Source organism: Zalophus californianus, chromosome 15, assembly GCF_009762305.2.
Source record: "Zalophus californianus isolate mZalCal1 chromosome 15, mZalCal1.pri.v2, whole genome shotgun sequence".
Lineage (NCBI taxonomy): Eukaryota > Metazoa > Chordata > Mammalia > Carnivora > Otariidae > Zalophus > Zalophus californianus.
Genome location: NC_045609.1, coordinates 63,079,037 through 63,103,323, shown reverse-complemented (window position 1 = coordinate 63,103,323; position 24,287 = coordinate 63,079,037). Strand labels below are relative to the sequence as shown.

General features: G+C 56.2%; 2 protein-coding genes across 5 annotated transcripts in view; both read left to right on the top strand.

The window, feature by feature from the left end:
- On the top strand, positions 1 to 23,178 carry LOC113923620 (inositol 1,4,5-trisphosphate receptor interacting protein). 4 transcript variants are annotated; one of them, XM_027596569.2, is made up of 3 exons: positions 19 to 122; positions 17,548 to 17,773; positions 19,432 to 23,178. In XM_027596569.2, the coding sequence occupies exons 2-3, from the start codon at positions 17,742 to 17,744 to the stop codon at positions 21,098 to 21,100; spliced, it is 1,701 nt and encodes a 566-aa protein (XP_027452370.1). In that variant the 5' UTR covers positions 19 to 122; positions 17,548 to 17,741; the 3' UTR covers positions 21,101 to 23,178. The 4 variants fall into 4 exon arrangements, with proteins under 4 accessions (XP_027452371.1, XP_027452370.1, XP_027452373.1 ...); XM_027596572.2 differs by lacking the exons at positions 19 to 122; positions 17,548 to 17,773 and adding exons at positions 5,551 to 5,646; positions 6,519 to 6,619; XM_027596570.2 differs by lacking the exon at positions 17,548 to 17,773 and having other exon boundaries at positions 1 to 122.
- Positions 5,573 to 24,287, top strand: part of CFAP43 (cilia and flagella associated protein 43) — a 184,167-nt gene continuing 165,452 nt past the window's right edge. The window contains exon 1 of the mRNA XM_027596568.2: positions 5,573 to 5,646. The gene's annotated coding sequence lies outside the window, so the exon portion shown is untranslated. The remainder of the gene's footprint in view (positions 5,647 to 24,287) is intronic.

The window sequence follows — 24,287 nt, the reverse complement described above, 5'->3', positions numbered from 1 at the left end:
GTGCCCGGCAGGGCGCTCGGCCGAAGCCGCCCGCGAGCCGCGGCCTCCGGGCCCTGGGGACCCGCGCGCGCAGCCCGGCTGGCGCGGTCCCTGCCGCGACCCGGATCGAGACGAAGGCCAGCGTAAGCCCCGGGGCGTCCACCTCGCGTGGTGGGGGAAGAGGGGCGCGGGGTGGGGGGACCGCGGGTAGGCGGCGCTGCGCCCGCGGTGGAGGGGCGCGAGGGGCGCGGGCGGCTGCTCGGCCGGGGGCTGGGGTGCCTGGGGAGACCCGGCTGCGTGGTCTTCTGCGGCGCGCGCGTCCTGCGCCCCCGCGTCTCCGCTCCAGCCCCGGCCGCGGACCCCGGGGGCGCCTCGCTGCAGCCCCGCGCTGCGGGCAGCTCCTCCTCCCGGCGCCCGAGGCGGGGCCGCGACGTTGTCCCTTGTGCCCCGGCGATCCGTTACTTCGGACCGTCTGAGCGGAGTGCTCGGGCAGAAAGACAGGCCGGGTCACTCGGCTCTTCGGCCATCCTGCTTTCCCCTCCTGGAAGGAGGCAGGGGGGGAGTGCAGCTTGTTTTTTCTCGGTTTAAGGTAGTGAAGCTGTGGGGTTATGGGGGCCGGATGAGCCTCCACAGCTTCCTCTTTCGGGACTCTTAGTGGAGAAGACCCCGCGCTGTGCAGGACTTTCTCTAGCGGCTACTATACGTAGCCTCTGCCGCCTGACCCTTAACCCTATCCCCACTCCTCCCCAGTTGTCTCTAGCTTTCTGGCTTCCAGGTGAAGGGACTCAGAAGCCCCAGGGCCAAGCTTCCCATCCGAAATGCTCCTCTTTAAAAACCAAAATGCTGCCGAGCAGGAAGCGAAAATATTTTGCTGAGCGACTCAGGGACCACAGGTTGCCTATGGCATCCTCTGCCTGGTGTGCGAAGGAACCTTCTTCAAAACTAAGAGAGCTCCAGATACTGGCAGATCCTAGACCCCGGCCTTTGGGCTCTAAACCAGTTTGAGAATCCTATTCTATTTTCTCGTTACTCTTTTGAATTTGACCCAGGCGCTTCCCTTTTACAAACCAGTTCTGCCTCGGAGAGGCTGCCCGGTAAAGCTGACCTGAGCCTGGTGTAGTTCCAGGTCCAGGCTGGCTGTGAAAACGGCATGGCAGACGCCGGGAGGATTGCAGCCATTGGGCTCTTTATTAATAACACGCTGGGAAGTGCTCTGGAGGCCTCCTCCCAGCCTACGTGCCTAAGTGGCTTTCATTGTTTGCTAATTCCCTGTGCCGGCCACCGCTCCAGGCCAGTCTGCCCTCGTGTCTGCACCGTGGGTAACCACAAAGTGGTTAGACTGACTCTCTGCGCTCTCTGGGTGGATGGAAATCCTTGTTCAAATGTCATACCCTCACTCCGCAATTTTCAGAGATGCAGCCGTTTCAAGCTCTGGCTTTCAGGGGGCAAGGGTCTGAACTTTTAACCTGATGCCATCATCCCAGAAGTTGTCACCTTACCAGCAATGGCTCCCAGCTCCTGCGGTGCTCAAAGGGAAACAAAGAAGAGGGTGTGGGGAGGAACTTTTTATCTGAGGGCAAGAACAGGGAAGAACTTCTGGTAGAGGCTTCTGGCAAAGTTGCCCACCTCAGAAAGTACTGTCTGGGAGAAAACTGGTTTTGGGGGCGCCTGGGTGGCTCAGTCGGTTAAGGGTCTGCCTTCTACTCCGGTCATGAACCCCCCGGGGTCCTGAGGGGGGAGCCTGCTTCTCCCTCTCCCTCTGTCCCTGCGCGCACATGCTCCCTCTCTCTCTCAAATAAATAATTTTTTTTTTTTAAAAGAAAGGAAGGAAGGAAGAAAAGAAAGAAAGAAAAACTGGTTTTGTATTTTTCCCTTCTTGAACCCCTGGGGTCAATAAGAGAAAGACAGTGGGGGATTCTGTCTGCTGGAGGGGTACACATCTCAGTGGGAGGCAGTGACCAGCAGAGCCCCTGGAAGGGTAGTGTTGGGCCACTGGAGGGCATGAGCTCAGGGCGCCATGCCACCTCTTGGAAGGGGCGGCACTGCCAGAGGGAACTGGTCCAGAGGAGAGGGGATGGCAGGGGAAGGGGGCTCTGCAAAGCTCGTCTTATGAGGGAGAAGGGCGTGAACTGGCAATAGTTGTCTCCGGGATGAGAAGCCAAGGGGGATGAGGCTGTGGCCTTTAGGAATCTCCAGCACTGTCACTTGAGAAAAGGAGAAGACTTGCTCTGTCTGACCTCAGAGACTCAGTGAGTAGGAGAAACAGGGAGACAGATCTTACTCAGAAGTGAGGAGTAAACTTGCCAACAACTAGAACTCCTCCGTTGGCAACGCACTGCCCATCCCTGTTGGCAGAGACAGCTGGCCATCAGCAATTAGGGAGGCCAGAGTCCCTTCAGAGGCCAAAACTGTGGCTCCGTATTTGGGGCTGAGAAGTCCCCTTAATAGGGATGAGGTATTAGTGCAGCCTGTGGGGTTTTAACAGACTAGTGTCCTAGAGTGCTGGGGTGCTGAGGACCGAGGACCTTACTTATGACTGAGACCAGTTTATCCCAGACAGACTGATCTCAGTCTTGCAGGGGAGAGGGATATGTTAGAGAATGCCAAGGGCTGTTAATAATAACAGCCAAGGCTGTTGTTAGCATATTCCGCTCCTTGTGTGAATTAGAATAAGATGTACCTTTCTGCAAGAGGATGACACCTTGGTGACATGTAGGATACCACCTTTGGGCCTCATCTTGATGGACATGGCCAAGGCATATAGCTGGACAAGTGCATGTGAGCTGGATTCAGCCTCACCATATTCTGGCCAGGTGTTCTTGAGCAGTACACCACCTGTGCAACCATACACAGCAGCCATAATAACCAACAATTATTGAGGGCTTAACATTTATTTGCCAGGCTTTCCCCCCACCCAAAAACCACTTCCCTTTCAGTAAGTCATTTAATCTTCATAGCAGTCCTATGAGGTAGGCATTGTTATCCCCATACAGATGAGGAAGGCTAAGGCATAGAGCAGTGACGTGTTCAGGAGCCTGGAAGCTGAGTCCCATTTACTGAACATTCACAGAACAAGAAGCAGGTTAAGCTTTAAAAGCTAGTTTGGGGGGCACCTGGGTGGCTCAGTTGGTTGAGCGTTCAGCTCTTGGTTTTGGCTCAGGTCATGCTCTCGGGAGTCATGGGATCTGCCCAGTGGCAGGCTCCACACTCAGCAGGGAGTCTGCTTGGGAGCTTGGGATCCTCTCCTCTCTCCCTCTGCCCCTTGCACTGCTTGCATGCTCTCTCATGCCCTCTCTCTCTCTCATAAATGGATACATCTTTTAAAAAAGAAAAGAAAAGAAAAGAAAGCTAGTTTGGTTGGGGGCCCTTGTGGGAAGAAGGGAAGAGCAATTGCTTTTTTCTTTGTCAAAGGAAGAAATACCCCCTCTCTGCTCAGACGGAAGAAAGATGGAAAACTCATCTGGCCGCAGAAAGGCGAGGAAAAAGAGCGCGCTCAGCCTTGAGGGCTCATGGGAGGCCTGGCCCAAGTATCAACTGATTTTCCTTTTTAATTGCTGGGCAGTATGAGGTGGCAAATCCAGTTTGGGGCCTGACATGAGGGTGATGAGTAAGTGCCACCTGGGTGTGGTGCAGAGGGAAAAGGCCACAGCTACTCAGGGCCCCTGACCTAGGCAGGAAATGACCCCAGGAGTGGAACGAGGTGGCGAGTGTCCAAACATGCTGCCCCAGCACTTCGCACCCCCCAGTCCCCAACTCTTCCCTCTTCCCTTCTCTGTCCAGGCCCTTCCCGAGCTTGTTCAGGAAATCTTTCCCCAAATTCCATTTCACACCTTCATTTATATATGATCACTTCTTTTCCACATCAGCCATTTTAGCACTTAATTAGCTGGAATTAAACATGTTACTACCTACCATCTATAGACAGTATTTTAAATAAACTCGCTTCTCAGCCGATGAGGATGCCTCAAAGTCTCTTGGGAAGAACCAGCTGGTACCCAGCAGATTTCCCATAAAGGGTGGTATTTATGTGGATCATGTCACCTATCCCAAGTCTAGCTCTTAGCTCTTCCTACTCAGAAACCCCATCTCCACAATTTTCCAAGTGGTTTGGACTTGGACAACTGAGTCACTTCGAGAAGCTCCCAGAAGTCGGTGTGCAAATGAGAATGCTAGTTTTTTTAATTTGGAGGACTTGTGACCATCACCATCATGCAGACTAGATGGTATCTGATCCCTGCATCCTGGGCGAGCCACATGGGAATCCAAATTTCCGGACAGCTCGTGCTTGGCAAAGCAGCATAGGGAGGGGGTTGTCTAATAGCACGGGGCTCTCTTGACTTCTGTGGCCCGCTCATCAGTGGAGAGATACCTGCCCAGTAGACCAGTACTCCAGTCAGCCTGGCTGTGTAGGTCTCTTTGGCCAATGTCTCAGGGGTAGTGTCTACCTGATAGGATGTCTCCATTTCCTCTTGCATAACTTAGCTATTTTTATTTTACTTAATTTGTTTAGTGCTTTATAAGCATTAGCTCCCAGCTACATAGAGTTTCATTTGCATAAGTTAACCACTACACAGTTTCAGGGTTGGAGGCCAGGCCCTCGGGATAAATGCTATATGCAAATTAAGAGGACTTGGTCAGGTGGCCTGGATGGGTCAACAGTAAGCCAAGCACAGAGCAAAGAACATGGTCCCTAATCAGCACAGGTACTTGGGGAAGTGGAAGACCCCAGACTGGCAACTTACGGCAGGTCCTCTGCGAGGCGAGCTTGCCTTGGGTCAGCTGGCCTGCCCAAATGGACTCTCTGGATTTAAAGGGCTCTCTGTGATCTCTGTCCAGGCCCCCCCCCCCCCCCCCCCCGCCGCCGGGGCCCATCTTTAGTAGGCCACAGTCTCCAGATGCCTTAGCATCTGGGGCTTTGGAGTAGGGTGGACTTGGGTTGAGTCCTGGCTCCACTGATCAGTGGATGGATGTGTTCTGTATTTGGGCAAGTGCTTTGACTATTTCAAGCTTCAGTTTCATCATAGGTAAAATGGGGATAACCACTCAGAGGACACGTGTAGAAAGCACTGCGCACTGTGCCTGGCACAGACCTCTAATGTGGCTGGTATGAGCTCTTAAAGGCAACCGAGTTCAGTCAAGGATCCACAGTCTCTGTCGAATTGGGCCCCCAGCTTCCCCATTTGTGCCACTGATGTCTGGCCAAAGGACAGGGCTATAGGGACCCAGACTGTCCCAGAGGCTTAGAAGGAAGGAGCTCATCTGATCTGAGCCCTTGCTGTGGTTGGTTCAGAGCTGAGGACAAAGCTACTAGTCCCCACCTTTCCACCTTCTCTTGGGGAGGGAGAGTCAGATTTGAGGCTGGGTCTGAACGGGCATCCATCCAGAGGGGAGAGAAGGGTGAGGTTTTCTGGGAGAGGAAGAAGGTCATTTGGGGGTGCCTAAGAGGTCTGTAGGGCCCTCCTCAGCAGTTTGGGACCTGTGATAGTCCCTCTGTATCCAAATGACCCACCCCTGCCATCAGCGGAATGGAAGCACCTCCAGGTGACATCACTGTTGCCCACGGCAACACCTCACCTCCACCCTAAGGTAGCCAGGGAGGAATAAGAACCGGCCCAACTGTAAGACACGTGTTGAAGGGAGGGAGCACAGAACGAGTGACATCCACAGGTGTGTTTCTCAGGGGCTGGGCGAGGGGAAGAGGGAAGGGCTGCAGTTCAGAGGTCTAGGCTGGGAGCCAGTTGGGGGTAGATCTCTGGGCCTTGGGCTTGGCCGAGGGACTAGAGCTCCGTGCTGAGGGCTGCGATCTTGTTTAGTTCTCTGAGCTGCAACCAGGAGCAAAGAGCATGACTCCTTAGAGTAGCTTCTGGCAGCTTCCATGGCCCCGGGTTTCCCTTCTACAGCCTGAATCTGGTAGGGGAGAGTGGGAGCTAGGGGATCAGCGATAGGGAGATCAGGAAAATGGCTTTCCCTGCTTCTCCACCCTCACCCCCAAAGGACAGCGGGACCCAAGGATGCCCACGTCCTCACTGCAGGGACTGACTTAAGAGAGAACCTTCATTCATTGCTTGAGTACTGGTTGTGCAGGTACGATGTGCAAGGCAGTGAACACACTTGGGATTCAGTGGCTTCGTGGAGCTTTATAATCAAAGCATGCAGAGAGGAGGAATGTCTGGGATGTGCTGCTCCAAGAGTTGGTACCAACTGGGAACAGAAGCGAGGTCTCACAGCTCACCCCTCACCAACTCTAGCACGCCCCATAGAATTTCAAGTCGGCCTAAACGAAAACTGTGGAATCCCTTTCTCCCCAGGAGTTCATACAGGGGTTTGGAGGCAGTGGAGATAGATCCAGGATTTGGGGAGTGGTGGTAGAGAGGACAGGCATGGGTGTCAACTGTGTCCTGCCAAAGAACAGAGTCCCACAAAGTCCGAGTGTCAGAGGTGGGAAGACAGCAGGCAGACCCCCTACTCCAGGTCTCCTCCTGCGTGACTCTGTGATATTAGCATTTGGACTCATTTCTCTGCCTGCTTAATGGGGATAGGAGCAGCCAGTACCAGAGAATATACAGAGCACTTTCGGATCCTCAGATGGCAGTCCTGGAAACAATACAGAGCCCACAATTTCCAGAGGACTCATTTGCAGGTGAATGACATAGTGGGACACACTCGGGAGGAGGGCTCAGCTTTGGAGCTATCCTGGGCTCCTCCTACTCTCTCCCCCAGGTCATTTCCCTGAAGTGGATACAGGAGTCTCCTAACCTGCACCAAACCATAGGGAGGGCGTTGTCATAATTCTAGTCCTGCTTGTTGGTACAAAACCATGTGCTCATAACAAACTGTCCTCCCAGGAGCCTGTTTCAATAGCCTTCTTCGAAGCAGTCAGGGAACCTGCCTGAAGGTCATGAAAAGGTCCTTTGTTTGCTGAAACTTTGTTCCAGAGTCAGTGAAGGGGCAGGACCACAGTGAGCCTGGGCTGGAGGGGAAGAGAATGGGGGATGCCTAGGCCCTACCCCTGCTTGCCACCCCAAAATGCCCCTTTCTCCCTGATGCCTCCCGGCAACAGGCACTGTCCAGTGTCAGAAGGGCCCTCCCTCCCTTTTCCCAACACACTGTCCTTTCAGCTGCAAAGCCGGCTCTGACATCTCAGCTCACACACCCAGAAGCTCCAGTGGGAGGGGCCTTGAAAGCCCATTCCCTGCTTCATGCCCAGATTTCACTTAAATTGGCACCTGCCCTGCCCTAAACGGTACAGGAAAGCCCCTAGGTGCATGTAATATTTCACAGACAATCGGGTCACTGAGCAGCACAGCATGATGGGAAGATTGGAGGCTTGAAAGTCAGTCCTGAGTTTGAATCCCGGCGCTGTTAATGAGCGAGGCCTCGCCACTCTGTGCCTCAGTTTCCTTATCTATAAAATGCAGATAGTGCCTCTTTCAGAGGTTTATTGTGCAGATGAGACCCGTAAAGCATTTTGCACAATGCCTAAATCTCCATAAATGTCACATGTCAGCTGCTAGTTTTTAAGTTCTCCCATGGGGTGTCAGGGCCATGGGGCTGGTCTGTTCTTTTCCAGAAAGGGAGAACTGCTTGCCACTCCACCAAGGGTTGCTTCTCTGCTTCTTTTCCGGAATTTGCTTCAAATCCTGTATCCTCCGTTTATCTTCTATTTCTGTAAGACTCTCAAGCAAGGAAGTGGGTGTCAAGGGGAGAGGCAGCTGGGGGTCAGATAAACTTGTGTCAGAGTTCACTCCTGGGTCGTTTTCTTGGTAAACATGGGTGGTGAGTCAGCCTACAGTTTGAAGAAGGCCATCCAGACCTGAAGTGGCTGAGGTCTGTCTTCGGGCCCAGCCTGGAAGGGTTTTTGCTCACATTCCCCAAGGCGCTTACCACTGTTAGCACTTTGCTTTTCTGACTGCAGAGCACCTCCCAGGAAGAAAAACCTTAGAAGTGACTTCATCAGGGATCTCCCACTACACCCCCATTTCAAAAAGCAATGAGTTTTTTCCCCCACTCCTGACTTCATTGATTCACTCAGCATGCATTGAGGAACACCTGAACCTTTAATACCAGGCATCAGGGCCCCACGGTGGTTTCTCCTTCTAGGTGCTCAAAAGGCCTGGAGGATTGGTCAGTGTTGATGCTGCCAGACTGGGGCGGGGGGGGTGGGCGGCGCGGGTGGCGAGCTGCGAGCTCTCCAGGTGCCAAGCTTCCTGCACTCCCTCTGTGGCACCCCCTGGGGCCTTTTGAAGAAACAGGGAGGTGGAGGAGACAACCAGGCCAAGTCCGCAGGCTTCTGGAATGCTGCAGGGATGTCGGTCACCCCCCCCCCATCTCCCCAGAGGAGTCCCTAAGATGCAGGATTTAACAAATCAAAGGGGAGACCTGGCCTTATCACCCATACCGATGCAGATCACCGTGTCCTTTACGGAGCACCAGCATGTATGGGACCACCATGCCAAGAAGGAAGTACTGTTGTCCCCCAACTGAGAGACTTGGGATTCAAACCCAGGCCCTCTGATTGCAGAGTCTGGGCCTTTTGCTGCTGGACACTAAGCCTCCTCAAAGTGTTAAGCTCTTCTGAGCTAAAGATCTCGGGCTGTTTCTTTCTGGGTGGCCTTGGGGTGGAGTATGTCCCTGTGAACTTGGCAGAATCAGGGGCTGCTTGCTGCCTGCCCCAGCCTGACCCGCCCGTCCTGTCGTTGGTTCCCAGGCGCCCCTACTACGCGCCAGGCGCAGCCTTGGACACAAGCCAGGGCAGAGCGCGGGCATCATTCCCTCCCCGTGGCTGGCTGTTTCAGTCGTCGTTTCGTCTGATTCACAGGGAAGAGGACTCTGTGCAGTCCTAGCCGATTCTGGGGGTAGTTTTGCCAGCAGTTCCCGGACTTACAGTCGAGGCCCCCTGCTTTCTTGGACGGGGAGTGCTGGTTGGCCCTGAACTGAGGCAGCCCTGGAGAGGGTGGGCGGGCCGGCCGACCCTGTTGTTCAGCCCCGGTTCCTGCCGCAGAGAGCACAAGCTCTGAGGCGTTTTACAACTGGGTTGGCCTCCATCTTGCCTTTATTAATTCCCCTTGCTATTCCCTTAAGATGAAAGGGGTTTTAGATCTTTGCAGGCGCAGAGCGTGTGTGTGTGCGTGTGCGTGTGTGTGTGTGTGTGTGTGTGTGTGTGTGTGTACACATACATGCAGGAGGCCCAGAGCTCTTCCCTTCCCATCCCCCTCCCCTCCCCCCTCCCCCCTGCCCAGCTGGGGCGCAGGCATTGTGTCCAGTACCGCCCAAGCCCCAGGGGACCAGGGTGGGAGAACAGCCTGGGATTTCACTGTGTGGGGGCCAGAATCCCTCCAGCCAGGCCGTGAGTAAGAGGGGGCGGGTGGGGAAACTGTGGAAAAGTCCTGGGGGCGCCTGCCCTCCCTGGAGAGGCCAGGTTGTGTTTGTGAGCTGGTCTGTCTTTGTTCTCCTCCAGCGATCACAGGAAGGTGGCGCCCAGCAGCCTGTTTCATTCCATCCATCCCCGGCTCATCTGTGAGAGGGGGAGCAGGGTGGCCAAGGGAGGGCTTTGTCTCCACTTTGTTTTCCTTTGTATTTTCTCTCTGGTTCCTGCTCAGCCCCCTCGAAGACCCTCCCCATTGAGCCAGCTGTTGTCTGGAGCCTGCTTTCCATCACTGCAGCCTGGCCTCCCTGCCCCACAGCCTAAGTGTGGCCCGTCCTGAGCATTCACTGCTCTGCTTGGAGGCAGGGAGTGGAGAGAACGCAGGGTGGAGGGAGGGAAGGGGGACAAGTCTGGGGGGAGCCTTGGCATTCCTGCGGAGGTGGGTGTTAATGTTCCCTCCCAGCCAGCTCTTGTGGGCGAGATGGGGCCCAGAGGCGGAGGGAAATTCTGAGAAGCACTAGCTCAAGCCAAGGCAACATCTGACGGTATATGAGGGCTGCTTCACTGTGGGAAATGGTTACCTCTGTGTTTCCATTGTTAACACGCCCCTGTGATCTCAGGTCCAGACATCTGAGGTGGGAATCCGGGGACCAGGGGAGACGCTTTGGTGCACACTGGCTGTAGGAAACGCTTCCTTCCTGAGAATGGAGGACGCGTGTGGTGCCTTCTTTTGAAAGCGGGTGTCTCCAGAGGGCAGGATGTGAGCACCCTGGTGGGTCCCCAGGATCGCATGTGTCCTTGGTGCCCCGAGCAGGCAGCGCTGCATGTGGGTCTCTGCCAGGCACTTTGGGGAATGTCAAGACGAGCCTTCCGGGCCCTGGAAGTTGTGGGGTCAGACCAGAGCTCAGGCAGCTCACTATGATAAAAGAGCAGGATGGGGTGAACCGGGGAGATGGCGGGGTCTGGAGCTGTGGGCCCAGCCCCTCTGCGCTTCCCTCTCCCAGCTCCGTGGGCTCCTGCCTGTGAAATGGGGCTGCTGCACTGGTGAGCGGAGCTACCTAAGGGGAGAGGCAGGGGAGCAAGGACTGTGGGCTCCCTGCTCTGGGACATCTCCAGAGATGCCATCTGCACAAGGCACCAGGCCTACCCGTGCTCAGAAAGGCTTAATACATATGCTGTCACCCCCTGTCCCCATCCCCCTGCTTGTTCTTGTATCCCTTTCAAGAAAGAAGGGTTTGTCGCAGGAGTTGGGGGTGGAGAGGGATCAGGAAGGCTCTTGGAGGCCCTGTCCGAGATGGGCTTGCTGTGAGGACCATCAGGTAGGGTTTGGGTCATGTGGTGTGGACACGGTGCAGGGAATCGGGGGCAGTACAGGAGATGTTCAGGGGACAGTCAGTAATCGGAAGTGGCCAGGGCAAGTGGGAAGAGAACTGAGGGGTCCCCCAAGGCTGGGGGCCAGGCCCTGAACATCAGTCTTAAAGCTCTGACCCGTGTCGCAGTGAGACGGAGAAGGGCGACCTCCAGGGGGGAGGAGGTGGTGGCTGGGGGTGACGGAGGGCTCCGAGGAGCTGAATCCGAAGGCTCCACCTCAGAGGTGGCAGGGGGGTGGGGTGGGGCCAGGAGGCTGTGTTAGTCTCCCAGGGCCGCTTTGACAAAACACCACAAACCAGCTGGGTGGCAAAATGACAGAAATGACCCTCTCAGAGTTCTGGAGGCCTGAAGTCTGAAATCAAGGTACCCGCAGGGCCACCCTGCCTCCGAATGCTCCGGGGGATCGGGGAGGGGTACTTCCTTGCCCCGTCCAGCGTGCGGGGGCTCCAGGCCTTCCAGCTGTGGCAGCTTCGCTTCAGCCTCCGCCCCCGGCTTCTGTCACCTTCTCTTCACTGTCTGTTTGCTCCTTTTCTGTCTCTTTATAAAGACACTTGTCGCTGGATTTAGGGCCCATCCGGGTAATGCAGGCTGAGCTCATCTCAAGGTCCTTAATTTAATTACATCTGTAAAGATGCTTCCTTCCAAGTAAAGTCACATTCACAGGGTATGGGTGTTAGCATGGGGACTTATCTTTTTAAGGGTCACCGTTCAACCCACTGCAGCAACTGTTGGATTCAGGGTGGCCTGGGGGAGAACAGGTGAGAGAAAGCTGGATGTGGACCAGGACAAAAGGTGCCAGGGGGGCCCCTTCCTGTCCCTGGGGCCTGCAAGCTTGCCTGCCATGCCTTAGTGTCTGAGACGCCAGGCTTCAGTCTGTCCGTCCCAGGACACTGTGATTTCCCATGACGTGCTGTGGGGACATCAGGCAGCATGGCTGGACGGAAGGACATCCTGTCCTTCCTGGGAGATTGATGGCTTCCCTGCCTTCTCCATCTGTTGCTTGCCAAGGGATGTGTATGAGCTGCTGATGGAAGAACAGGACCAGGAAGGACGTGGGCTCTCCCACCCACATCAGCGGAGTCCAGGCCCCTCTCCTTCCTGCCCTTGGGCTGACCAGCTACATGACCCCAGACCAGAGGATTGGGTTGGCATCCTGGTGACTTTTTGGAAACCCCTCCCCTCCTGAAAGCGGGCCTTGAGGAAACTGAGTGGTTTGGCCGGTGTGACTGGCCACCCTCTGTGCGTCTGGCCACCGTGGCCATGGGGCCATGACAGCAGAGCTCACCTTGATGAGAAGGCCGCTCCCCTCACGGCGTAAACTTTGCCGTGGGCTCTCCTCCACTGGGCATGGCGGGCAGGGTGGGGGGGGGTTGTCCCTCTGCTCTCTCCCCCACTCCGACCAGGGTCCAGTCTTGGCCCCTGCTTCTTCTGAGCCCAGTGTGGGATCCCCCCTGGGTTAGGGAGGGGCGGTGGGGGTCTGGTTCTCCAGTCCTGGGGACCACAGACCTTAGACAGTAACACCAAGTGCTCCTTCGTGCATACCCAGTAGGCTGCAGAGTCTCTGTTCTCTTCTAGTCCCTGGAGAGGCTGTGGAGAAGGCCTTTAGGTAAATCCCTAGCACAGGCCTGGCCCATGGCCAGCCCTCATAAATGCCAGTTATGATTATTCTGGGGGTGGCTGCTGGAATGACTGGGAGACACTGGAATACAGTCAGGACTGGGTTTGGGGAGAAGGGTCGAGACAGGAGGGCTATTTCAGGGAGTCCTGTTCCCAGAGGAAATGGTAGGAGGTGGAATTGCTGAGGGGGAAGAGTGAGGAGAGTCCCAGGGTCAAGGGCAGCCTTGAGGATGCTTCCAAGGGGGTGGGGAGTGCCAGTGGACAGGAGAAAGGAGGCACGTAGAGGAGGCTGGGGACCAGGGCCCGCAGGCTTTAGGTGGCCCACTGACATATTTTATTTGGCTTCCATGGTTTTCAAAGAATTTTTGAAATAGCACCCGACATTGTAAAATTGAGGGATGTTGATAAAATCCAGATTTCTGGCTTCTCTTGGGGAAAAAAAAAAAAAGATCATGCCATTCTCAGCACACAGCACATGCGAAGTGGTGGCTTTCCCCTTTAGACAAAGCGTGTGGGACCAGTTGACCCCGTGCCCATCACTTGGATTGCTAGCATCGGCAGCCTCGCCCATTTACTCCAGGGCCCTGCCCCCAGCCCTCTCCCCCACGCTTGGTCTTACAACCCTTGCCTTCAGGAAGGTGACTGAAAGGAGGGAAGGGAAGGAGCCCAGTGGCCATGAAAGTGGCAGGCTGGAGGAAGGTGAGCCTGGCTGGAGGCCAAGACAGGTGTTCTTCTTGGGGGGGGTGGAAGGCGGTGGGGGTGGCTGTAAGGACACGGAGAGGAAGAGACACTGGGGGCCCAGCACCTCACCCTTCAACTCATTTCTCAATTATACTTTGTTGGTTCTCTTCCTTCCTCTTTCCTCACTTCCTTTCTCTGCCTGCCCTCCCTCTCCTACCCAGGCTTGGGGCCACAGGACCCAGCCCCTCCCCAGTGCTGCTCAGGCCCTCCCCTATCCCTACCCCCATTGGGGGTGCACACAAAAAGGAACCTCAGCAAGAGATGGCCTTGCTGGGGCGTGGGCCAGTCTGCAAGGCCTTTCTCCTCTCCTGCAAGGGACTTCTGTCCTGGAAGGGTGAGAGCCATCTATGCTGAGCCTGTTTACACCCCACCCACCCACCCCAGGCTCTGAGTTGGGTGAAGAGGAAGGAGCTTGTGGAGACATGTCACTCCCACAGCGACCATCTCCTCCCTAACACATGAGAAGTCAGCTCTCACTGACATATTGGGCGCCTGACAAATGGGGCAACCTGGTGCCTGGGAGGAGACAGGAAGACATTCAGCTTTTGGAACTTGCTGGAACTGCAGCTAGGAAGGCAAGGACTTGTGGGCAAAATGACACAAAGGAAGAGCAGGAAGGTGGCCTGACCTGCACGAGTTCTAAGGGCAAGGGAGGCCTGCACTGAGGGGCAGGCTCCCGGAGGAGGGGCCCGTGAGCTCGTCCTGAATGAAGGTGCCCCTGGGCTGGGCAGGGAAGCTGATGCCAGCGTGCAGCGTGGGCTCCGCTAGAAAGAGGCATGGGATCGGGGTCAGGCAGGTCAGACCGCAGGGTCTGCAGACAGGGCTGCAGACAGCTTGCTCATGGGGCCCAAACTCCACCCCAAGACTCAGGGTCAAACTCGAGCTCTGCATTCAACCTATCCTTTCTTACAGTCCTGTTTCCTCGGGGCACAGCCAACCCGGATGATCTGGGTGGTCGCCCCTGGCCATGATGCCTGGGAGGTGGCAGGGCTCACTCATCCCCTGGGTGGGTGGAGGGAGTACAGAGGGAGGGGGACAGCTCACGGCAGACAGGGAGCCTTAGAAGCCACACAGGAGACCTTTCTGCCTTATCAGTCTCTTCACAAGGTAGGATGTTGCAAGTACCTAACTCATGCTCTGAGAATCGAACGACAGAATACACGCCGAGTACTTAGCTTTGTACGTTCTGGCTGTTCACGGGAACACGAACGCCCGCCGCCCCTTCTCTGTTGTCTGTCCGTCCAGGAATCCCTGGGAGGGCCTGCCTGCCTGGATCACTTTGACCCCACCCTCCTGCTCAGTCAGTCTCTTCTTTAGGTCTCTTTAGTTTCATATGTAAAATGGGCCTTAGATGAGTACAACACTAAATTCTGACTTCCTTGAATGTGTGGCTTTATTGCCCCCAAACAGCCGTGTACCTCGCCAGGTGGGCCTGAGAAACTCCAGCACGAGACCGGGCGCACAGTAGGGGTGCAGCCCAAACTTACTGACAGCTCCGTTTCCCCTGGCCCCTTATTCCTCAGAGGGTGCAGAGCCTAAGCAGTGGGAAAGGGACCCAAGGAACGCCCCCCCCGCCCCCCGCCGGGGCCTGGGCTGCAAGTGGCTTCCCCTGCCATCAACCCACCTTCTTTATTCTAAATTTGTAAGGAAACCACCTCAGCCGCTCCTTTCAGTTCTGAAGATGACGCCAGGGCCGGGGCCACTCTTGCTGTTATAATTAGCAGAGCTAATTGCATCTGACAAGCTGGGTGTGGGGCAAAGCCCCCACGAGCTGCAGGATGGGGCTGCAGGGACACCGCAGGAACCATGCCCTCCTCCTCCCTGGAGGCCTGCCTGGCTTGGGCAGGGCTGGTTGTCAGACGTGAGTGGGTGCTGGAACCACCCGAAGGGCCCGTTACAACATAGGTGCTGGGCCCCAGCCCTGGGATTGCACCTGTGAGCCCTGCAGCATCCAGCATGTTCCTTGTGCATAGTAGGTGCTCTATAAACATGGCAGGGTGGAAAGAACTTGGGCTTTCCAGGTGGAAGCAGAAAGAACAAGCTGTATCTCAACCCAGCTGTGCCTTTTCTAGTTGTGTGGCTAGAAAATTGCTTTTTGTCTTTTGCTTGGTTAACCCATCTGTAAAACAGGGATAACACCAGTTAGGTTATAGGGGATCACTGTGCACCCGGCACTCCTAGTGAGGGCTTGATAAATGGAAGCATATCTCTATTAGACAACTCTTAGTGGCATTCATTGGATCAAGCTCTGATTGGGGTGCTGGGGGGCTTTGGGGGATGCAGGAGTGACAGACCCTAGGGAACAGAGAGGCCATCTAGGTTTCTCCCCCAGAGTCTGAGGCCTCTGCGCAGAATAAGGGTCTGAGAAAACCACTGGTCTAGGCCAACCACCTGCAGCCCTCTGCCCTAGCCCCTGCTGCCTCGTGACCCTGGCTCTTTGCCAGGCTAAGTTTAGCTGTGACCTGCATAGGCCACCACACTCTGTGGGCAGGGGCTGGGGGTGAAGAGGAACTCAGCAGGTTTCCTGCCGGCTTCCTGGCAAGCGGACAGACAAAAGCCCTCAGAGTGACCCAAGTTAATTTTTAAGCCCAACCCATCTGGATGTCCCGGGCCATGTATTGGGGCAGCCTCATAGGGGTAAGAGCCTTGGACCAAGGCAGAAGTGGACAATTTTGAAATTGGGAAAAGGGGCCCTTTGGGAAGGGGTTATGTGTGTGTTTGTATGTGTGTGTGTGTGCACGTGTGTGTACATGCATGTGTATTCCATGGTTTGGGGAGAGCCTCCCAGATACCTGTCTGTCCCTGTGGTCTCCAGTAAAAGTCACACCACTCTAGTTCCTTCTCATTGTTCTAGCCCCGTGGCCCCCAGGGCAGTATTCCCTGTGGCTTGATTTGGGCAGGGGGAGTAGAGGTTCCAACTTGGCCCCCTCTGGTGAGCACTGAGTAGCCACAGTCTATTCCCCATCCCTTAGGTTGCCATAGGCAGAGCCGGCCTGTCCAGACCTTAAAAGGAGCAAAAAGACAGCTGGGATCTCATCTGATCCCTGGGAGCGAGTTGATGGTTTAAGTAAGGAGTGAGTCAGAACTCCACCTCCAGGAGGATCCAAGGCTCCAAAGGCTTCTCCCCATTGCTGGGGGGCAGGGTGGGCAGAGCGGCATGCCAAGGGACAGCTACGTTAGAGGGAGCATTTTGTGCTTTCAAAGCACTTTTGAGCGTGCTTTCCTCCGCACCCCTAGGACTTGGCAGGGCTGGTGTGCTTAGCAGGTGAGAAAACAGAGGCCTGTGGAGGCCTAGAGGGAAGGAGCAAATATTGAAGGGCATCTACTCTGTGCCAGGCACTGTGCCAAGCACCTGAAATGGATTATGTCCCGTAACTCAGCCTTCTAGGAAGGAGGGTCTGCTGTTAGAAGCTAGGCCTCTTGGCAAGGAGCAGAGTCACGTTCAGACCCAGGCCTGTCTGCTTCTAGAGCCCAGGCTCCTCCTACTTTGTCAGCCCATCTCCCTCGTGCTCCGGTAACCCTACTCCTGTCAGTGTTATTGTGGGCTGCTTGCATCCTGCCACAGTACCTTGTAGGGGCACCTGCATCGCCCCTCAATAACCCCTATGGGCAGGGTCACTGTGTTTCCCCATCCCATCACAGATACCCTTTCATGAGAAATCTCACTTGGGGGCAGGCATTTTGCTAAGGACTTTATTATATGCATGACCTCGTTCAAGCTTTACAACATCAGGTATGATTATGCCCATTTCACAAATGAAGAGACTTAAGGTCTAAGAAGTTGAGTGATTTGTCCAAGGACACATAGCTAGTACGTGCCCATGTTGGCTTCTAGCCCCATCTTGTCTGCTCCAGAATCCATCCTCTTAACCCCTTGCATACAGAGTCGATGTTGGTTTGGAGCTTTGAATGTTGCCTGTCCCAGTACAAGGAGGCCGTTATAGTCCTTGAACAAGGCATGAGGCTGCCCACAGGTAGCCCCGTGGAAGCTGTTGGGGAGAGAGAAGGAAAACTTCCCGGTCTTAAGGCTTGACGATGGCGTCACTCCCCACTTGCTGGCCTCCTACCCTGAGTTGGCATGGAGACTAGTCACGAGCTGCCCAGGACTATACTGACCTGTCGGGGTCTGCTGGGCCCAAAGGGGGCTGCCTATAGTACAGGGGCCTTCAGGGGCCTCAGAACCTCCAAATTCTCTCCCAGCTGGTTGCTGCCTGGTGCTGTGCTTCTTAGCACTGCATGCCTTGATCTTAAAACCCTGATCCATGTCAAGAAGCCAGTTTCACAGGTTTGCCTCGGACCACCCTGGCAAAACTTTCCATTGAGGTTTCCGTCATGTGGAAACCAGGGCTGACCTGCCGCTCCTTGTCTTAGGGAAGAAAAGCTGGCTAGCTTCCCCCTGGACTTCTTCTTCACCCCACACCCCTTCCGGCCTGACTTCCTGCACTTTCTCCTGGCCTCTCTGTCTCCTCCTCAAGTTCACCCTGAGGCCTGAATGTGTGTGCACACTGAACTCGGCTGCCGGCGGACCCCGCTTTCAGTTCCTGCTTGCGTGTCCAGCTGTGTATGGGATGAAATCACATCTGAGCAGCAGGCTTTACCCACGCGTGGCAACTCAGGTCACGTACATCCTGGCCCTGCTGGCTAGAACCTGCAGACGTGTCTTTACCTGATGCCACGTCCCTGTTCCTTGGCACCATTAGGGTAAGAACCAGAATAAGTGGTTTTAAGGGTGTAAATTCAAGGATAGGGAATGGGGCTCAAGGAAGGTGGAGAAGCTCCTGTCAGCATGCCTTGGCATACAGGGGGCCAGGGGGGCCCGGGGGGCCCTCTGTGTTGTCTGTTGTCCAACAACGTCATTTGGCCATTTGCTCTCATCTAGAAGTCCCAGGCAGAAAGGGGGCGGGGAAAGCATGGGAAACGCCCGTTGTTACTCCCCAAAGTTCCTGCCTGGGAGAGGTGAGGGTATAATGTAAGGCTTACCCTGTAAGACTGTGCCTTCCAGACTTTAATGTGGATGGTATTAAAATGCAGATTATGGTTCAATAGGTCTGGGGTGGGGCCGAGGTTCTGTGTATCTTAACTCCCAGGATTGTAAGGGGTTAGCCCTTCCCTAAAAATCACTTGAGATCTAAAAAATCCATTTGTCCTGGAGGAATGGAGTGTCTCCCTTCACAATTAAGAACTCAGATTTTAAGTTTAGATGACTCAGGAGAGGAAATCCAATGACTCAATCACTCTGGTTGTCTCCAAGATTGCCCTAGGGAGAGACCCAGGAGAAGGCCAGGAGGTCAGTGTCTGAATTTGGGCTGAGGTCTTACAGATCAGAAGTAGAGGTTTGCAGTAGGAGAACGCAAGGGCCCAAAACTGCTTCAAAAACACTTGCTGTTCAGTGAATCTATGCTCTGCACCATCCACTATGCCATGTACACCATCTGCGTGGGTCGCCGCATCCCTCGGTACTGTGACCCTGTGGGTCCTATGGCCTTCCTCTCGTCCAGTAAGGAGACTGGGCCTCAGAGAGGTGTGTTAACAGCTAATCAATGACAGGGCTGGCCTTGGAACTCAGCCTTCTTGTTCTTAACCACTAGGCTCTACTGCCTTGAGGAAAGTCACATTCGCCACAAGGCATTCGCTGGGGAGAGGTGGGTTGAAGTATAGGAAAATGACTCAAACCGACTTAAAGTGAAGATATTATTGACTTCTATGACTTTAAAAGTCCAGAGGAAATGGCTTCAGGCATAGCTGGGTCCAGGGAATCTGCTTTTGTCTACGTTGGCATCTTTCTCAAGCAGACCCCCCGCCTTTGAGGTCTAGAGAGCTCCCCCCTCCCCCCCCCCCGCAGCTGCGATTCTGTTCCCTGGCAAACCTAGTCTTTCTCCCCATGGTCCCCAGCAAATCCCACCTCTGTGTCCTGCCCATTGGCCGGAGGGAGGTCCTATGCTCCTCACTGAACCCACAGTGTGGGGGTGGGGGTGTGGAATAGCTTGGGCCCGGGTTATATGTTCACCACTGGAGCTGGGGGTGGGGTTATCCCCACCCAAGCCATAGGTCAGGGGCCAGAAAAGGGTTGGCTCCTGGGGAAGGTGGGTTGCCGCTTCCCGAAGGAGGAAAGCCTGGGCAGACAGAAACAGGACAGCCTCCAGGAGCTGCTCAGCCAGGATTGCTGGTGTGCAGGGACTTTGCGGTTCTTTCTTCCAGGGCTACACGGAGGCACGGGCTGGGGGGAGACTGCGGGCTGGGCGGGAGAACTGTGAGACCTTCTTCTGCTCGGTGGGACAGAGGTCGGTGAGAGGGTCCGGGGAGGAAGTGGCCTGGAGGGAAGCTGGGTGTGACCTTTGGTCTGTCTCTCTGTATGGCAGGCACGTTCCAGCCATGGCTCTGGGGCTCTTCCGGGTGTGTCTGGTGGTGGTGACGGCCATCATCAACCACCCGCTGCTGTTCCCGCGGGAGAACGCCACGGTCCCCGAGAGCGAGGAGGAGATCATCCGCAAGATGCAGGCGCACCAGGAGAAGCTGCAGCTGGAGCAGCTCCGCCTGGAGGAGGAGGTGGCCCGGCTGGCGGCCGAGAGGGAGGCCCTGGAGCAGGTGGCCGACGAAGGCCAGCAGCAGAACGAGACCCGCACGGCCTGGGACCTGTGGAGCACCCTCTGCATGATCTTCTTCCTGGTGATCGAAGTGTGGCGGCAGGACCACCAGGACGGGCCTTCGGCGGACTGCCTGGGAGGGGACGAGGACGAGCTGCCCGGCCTGGAGGGCGCCCCGCTGCGGGGCCTCACCCTGCCCAACAGGGCGGCGCTCGAGCACTTCTACGAGCGCTGCATCCGCGGCGCCACGGCCGACGCGGCCCGCACCCGGGAGCTCGTGGAAGGCTTCGTGGATGACTTGCTGGAGGCCCTGAGGAGCCTGTGCAGCCGGGACGCGGACGTGGAGGTGGAGGACTTCATTGGCGTGGACAGCATGTATGAGAACTGGCAGGTGGACAGGCCGCTGCTGTGCGACCTCTTTGTGCCCTTCGTGCCGCCCGAGCCCTACCACTTCCGCCCGGAGCTCTGCTGCTCCCGCCGCTCCGTGCCCTTGGACCGCCAGGGCTACGGCCAGGTCAGGGTGGTCCGGGCCGAGGAGGACGCGCTGGGCTGCGTGTGCGGCAAGAGCCCGCTGGGGGAGGACATGCTGTGTCTCCTCCACGGCAGCCACAGCGCGGCGCGGCCCGGCCGCGGGCTGGAGGCCCTGCTGTGCGCCGGAGACCCCCCGTACCTGGACACGGCACGGGTCATGAAGTGGTTCCAGACGGCCCTCACCAGAGCCTGGCGCCGCATTGCCCACAAGTACGAGTTCGACCTGGCCTTCGGTCAGCTGGACTCCCCGGGCTCCCTCAAGATCAAGTTCCGCTCGGGGAAGTTCATGCCCTTCAACCTGATTCCCGTGATCCAGTGTGACGACTCGGACCTGTACTTTGTGCCCCACCTGCCCAGAGAGCCCTGTGGGGAGACCCCGGCCTCCAGCACCGACTGGCTCCTGTCCTTTGCCGTCTATGAGCGACACTTCCTCCGGATGACCTCGAAGGCGCTGCCCGAGGGGGCCTGTCACCTCAGCTGCTTGCAGATCGCCTCCTTCCTGCTGTGCAAGCAGAGCCGCCTGACCGGCCCCAGCGGCCTGGGCAACTACCACGTGAAGACCGCCCTGCTGCACCTCCTGCTGTCGCGGCCGGCCGACTGGCAGGCAGGGCAGCTGGACGCCCGGCTGCGCGACTTGCTCCGCTTCCTGGAGAAGAGCCTGCTAGAGAAGAAACTCCCTCACTTCTTCATCGGCAACCGCAAGGTGCCCGAGGGCATGGGACTCCCTGAGGCCGTGCGCAGGGCCGAGCCTCTCAACCTCTTCCGGCCCTTCGTCCTGCGGCGAAGTCTCTACCGGAAGACAGTGGACTCCTTCTACGAGATGCTCAAGAACGCCCCGGTGCTCATTCGCGAGTATTCCCTGCGTATCCCGTCAGACCAGGCCAGCCCGCCCCACAAAGCTGTTGTCTTGTAGAGCGTCCGGGACCCAGGCGGCCAGGACGCGGGGCACCCCACACGTCCACGCCTCTGGGGGCATCTGCAGGCCCCTGCCCGGGAGAGCGGCGGGCGCTGTGCGGCATCCGGGCTCAGCCCACCAGGGAAGCCTGGCCCTATGGCCCACGGAGGAAACAGAATTCCAAGCTGGGAAAGCTGATTTGCTTTCTCACCACTGGGGCCCTACTGGTGAGGTTATTGTCTGGGTTTGGTTGATCCTTTGCCGCTTACTTTTGGATCACCACAAATGGCCAAGATGATGACAAAATCCTCTCTGGACGTGGAGCTAAAGACAACGCAAACATCTATGCGGGTGTAATTTTTACATCCCAGGTCCAGGCTTTACTTAAATATCAACAGAGGATCTGCAGGAATGCTGACGGAGATGCATGTTAAGACCCTGCAGCCTGTTTCCAGTAATCCTTGGCCCCAGGCATCCGCGGCCAAGGCACCAACAGGAACAGTTGTGGGAATTTGCAACCTTCCATCCACGGCCTGCACAGTAGGGGTCCTTTTAAACTATTTGTAGAAAAGACCTAGAAGAGATTCAAGGCCCCAAGGGGCCAATGTCTGTTGCACAGAAGTGGGTACTTGGTGGCAGAGGGAAGTTTCAGTCAGCCACTTTTTCAGCTCCGTGTCTCACTCAGGGTGCACCCCCTTCTCCCACCCCTTACCCCAGTTGCTGTGCCCTGAGCCCCGTAGGTGCCAATATACCGTGCTGGGGACAAGCTCCGTAGCTGGTCTCTGACCATCCGTGTGGTGGGGGAGGGCGGATACCAGAGGTGGAAGCAGCAAGAGACACAGGGTGACTGGGGCAAAGGGTAGAACCTGTCCCCAGGGCGCTGATGCCCAGTTCAGAGAAGATGGCAGAGCTGAGGAGGGAGGGAGGGGTGCCACAGCCCTGAGTTTTCCTCAGCAGAGTCGCAGTCCTAGAACCAAGCATGCCTGGAGGCAAGAGGAGACCCCGCTCCATCTGTTGGCCCCAAGACCCATTCACTGCAATGGGGCGCCCTCAATGCACAGAACCCCCCTTTCTGGATGGGCTTTGCCAGCCACACAGATGACCAAGACCCGAAGAGGCTCGGCTCACTGGAAACATGCAGGGATAACTCTGCCGACCCAGCCCCCGAGCCCCAGAGAGGTCACCCCAGTACTGCTGGGGGCTGTGGTCACTGGGCAGGCGCCAGAGCCTGCGGTGGGAGCTGGCCGGTCTCCAGGCCTGGGTAGGGGGTTGGGAAGCCACTCCTCGTCCACTTCTGGCTTCACTGGCCCTTTGGGAGTTTCTCCCATGGTACTGCCTCAGTAACCCTTGCAGCAAGCCAAGGGGGAGGCAAGAAGGAGCGCACCTGAACCAGCACCTGAGTTCCCCTCCGGAGTTTAAGCTGGCCAGGCCTGCCGAACAGCATTCCCCATTCTCTGGGGATGTCGGGCTCACCACGAGCTGCGGAGGATTCTGTCCCTCACCCAGGGGTGCTCTCACCTGGCCCCAGCGGTTCCGGAAGATGGACGGTTTGCCTGGCAGGGTTCACTTGCGGCAGGAGGCTCGGCTGTGATGGGGCACTGAGGCCTGTAGGAACCCTTCCACGGAAGCTGGAGTCGGACCACGCAGACTTGGGTCTGGTCTCCCCAGCGCCGTAGCGGTCAGCGTGCTGCCAGGAAGGGTGGTCATGCCCGCGTGGCCCCCGGCAGTAGCCCCAAGCCCCCATTCAGTTGTGATTTGTTTCCAGAATCGGGGTGAATTCCCATATTTATTATTGCCCATGCCTTGCCTTCCCCCCCTCATCCTTAACTTGTTGTGCTTGGAGGAGACCCCACAGCCGGGAACCAGGCTCCAGAAGCCAAGACCAAGCCTGAACCTCCCTCAGCCTCCCCTTGGCTTCCAAAAAAGTTCACTGAAAAATGACCTTCTGGCCTCTTGTTTATCCAGAGAAGACAACTCAGCAGGGCAGTGGGGATCTTCTATGCACCAAAGCTGCTTCTGAAGCAGAAAACAGCCGAGCTCTCGGTGTTTCATGCTGCCTTATTTATATGAAAGGAAGAATTAAATTCTTGCAAGGAGTAGAAACTGGTGTTTGTTTTACCTTCAGGAGGTCTGTGAGGTTCCCTGGGCCAAGTTGGGGAGCAGGGAGGGTTTCCTGTTGACCAGCGGAAGCTTTCACTCCCTTTTGATTCTTATGCTTTCAGGAAACTTGTTAAAAAAAAATCACAAAATAGAGTCTTTCTAGCCCATCTTTGAAGCAGCCTACAGAGTTCCAGAAGGGGAACGTGGGGGATGTCAGCCCTAGATCTTTCCCTGAGCTCGATGTGCAGACAAGTGTGGGGGCTGCGAGGAGCACGAAGCTTTTGGGTTTTGAGGAAAGAGATTGTCTTTTCAATGGAGGGTTTAGTCCATCAGGGCATTTGGCAGGCCTTTCCACTGAGGACAGCCAGGCCTCTTTCTCTGAGGAAGCTCTCTCCTTTCCCAAGCAGGCTTGAGCCCCCCCGGGCATCTGCTCGCTGGTTGGATAAGATGCTCCAGAACCACATTTTGCCACACGTCTTGGTCTGGACAGCACTGAAAGAAGGATGGTTGGCCTGAGGCCAGGATGTCGATTAGGTTGGGAAGGGCCACGAGAAAGAGGGGAACACACTGCTGGCTGGTCCCAATGGAGGAGCCCCATTAGAGCCTGCTTCTCCGGCGGTGGTCCCGTGTCACCCGGGTGCGGGTTTCTGGGCCACACTGCAGACTTAAGTGGAGTCGCTAGGAGTCCAGCCCAGAAATCTGCATTTTGCCAAGTTCTCCAAGTGATTCTGAAAGCCCAAGAGCCACCGCTACCTGGGGGGATTAGGCACTGCCTGAAAGATGGGTAAGACTGAGCCGGGGAAGTGTTCCAGCCAGAACCGCGGAGTGAGGGGAGGGGAGCATGACAGACTAGGCAACAGTGAAGTAGCACCTACTTTATGCCAGTCACCCTTCTAGGTGCATTTATGTACATTAACTCATTTAATTCCCATGTCAACCCTATGATATGGGTGCTGTTAACAACCTCCCCACTTTCCGGAGGAGGACACTGAGGCACAGAAGGATAAGTTGCAAAGCCAGAATTTGAACCCAAGCAGGGCTGGTATATATGCTGATAGATACTGAGAAGTTTTAGCAAATGAGTTTGAAAATGTTGGGGCTGATC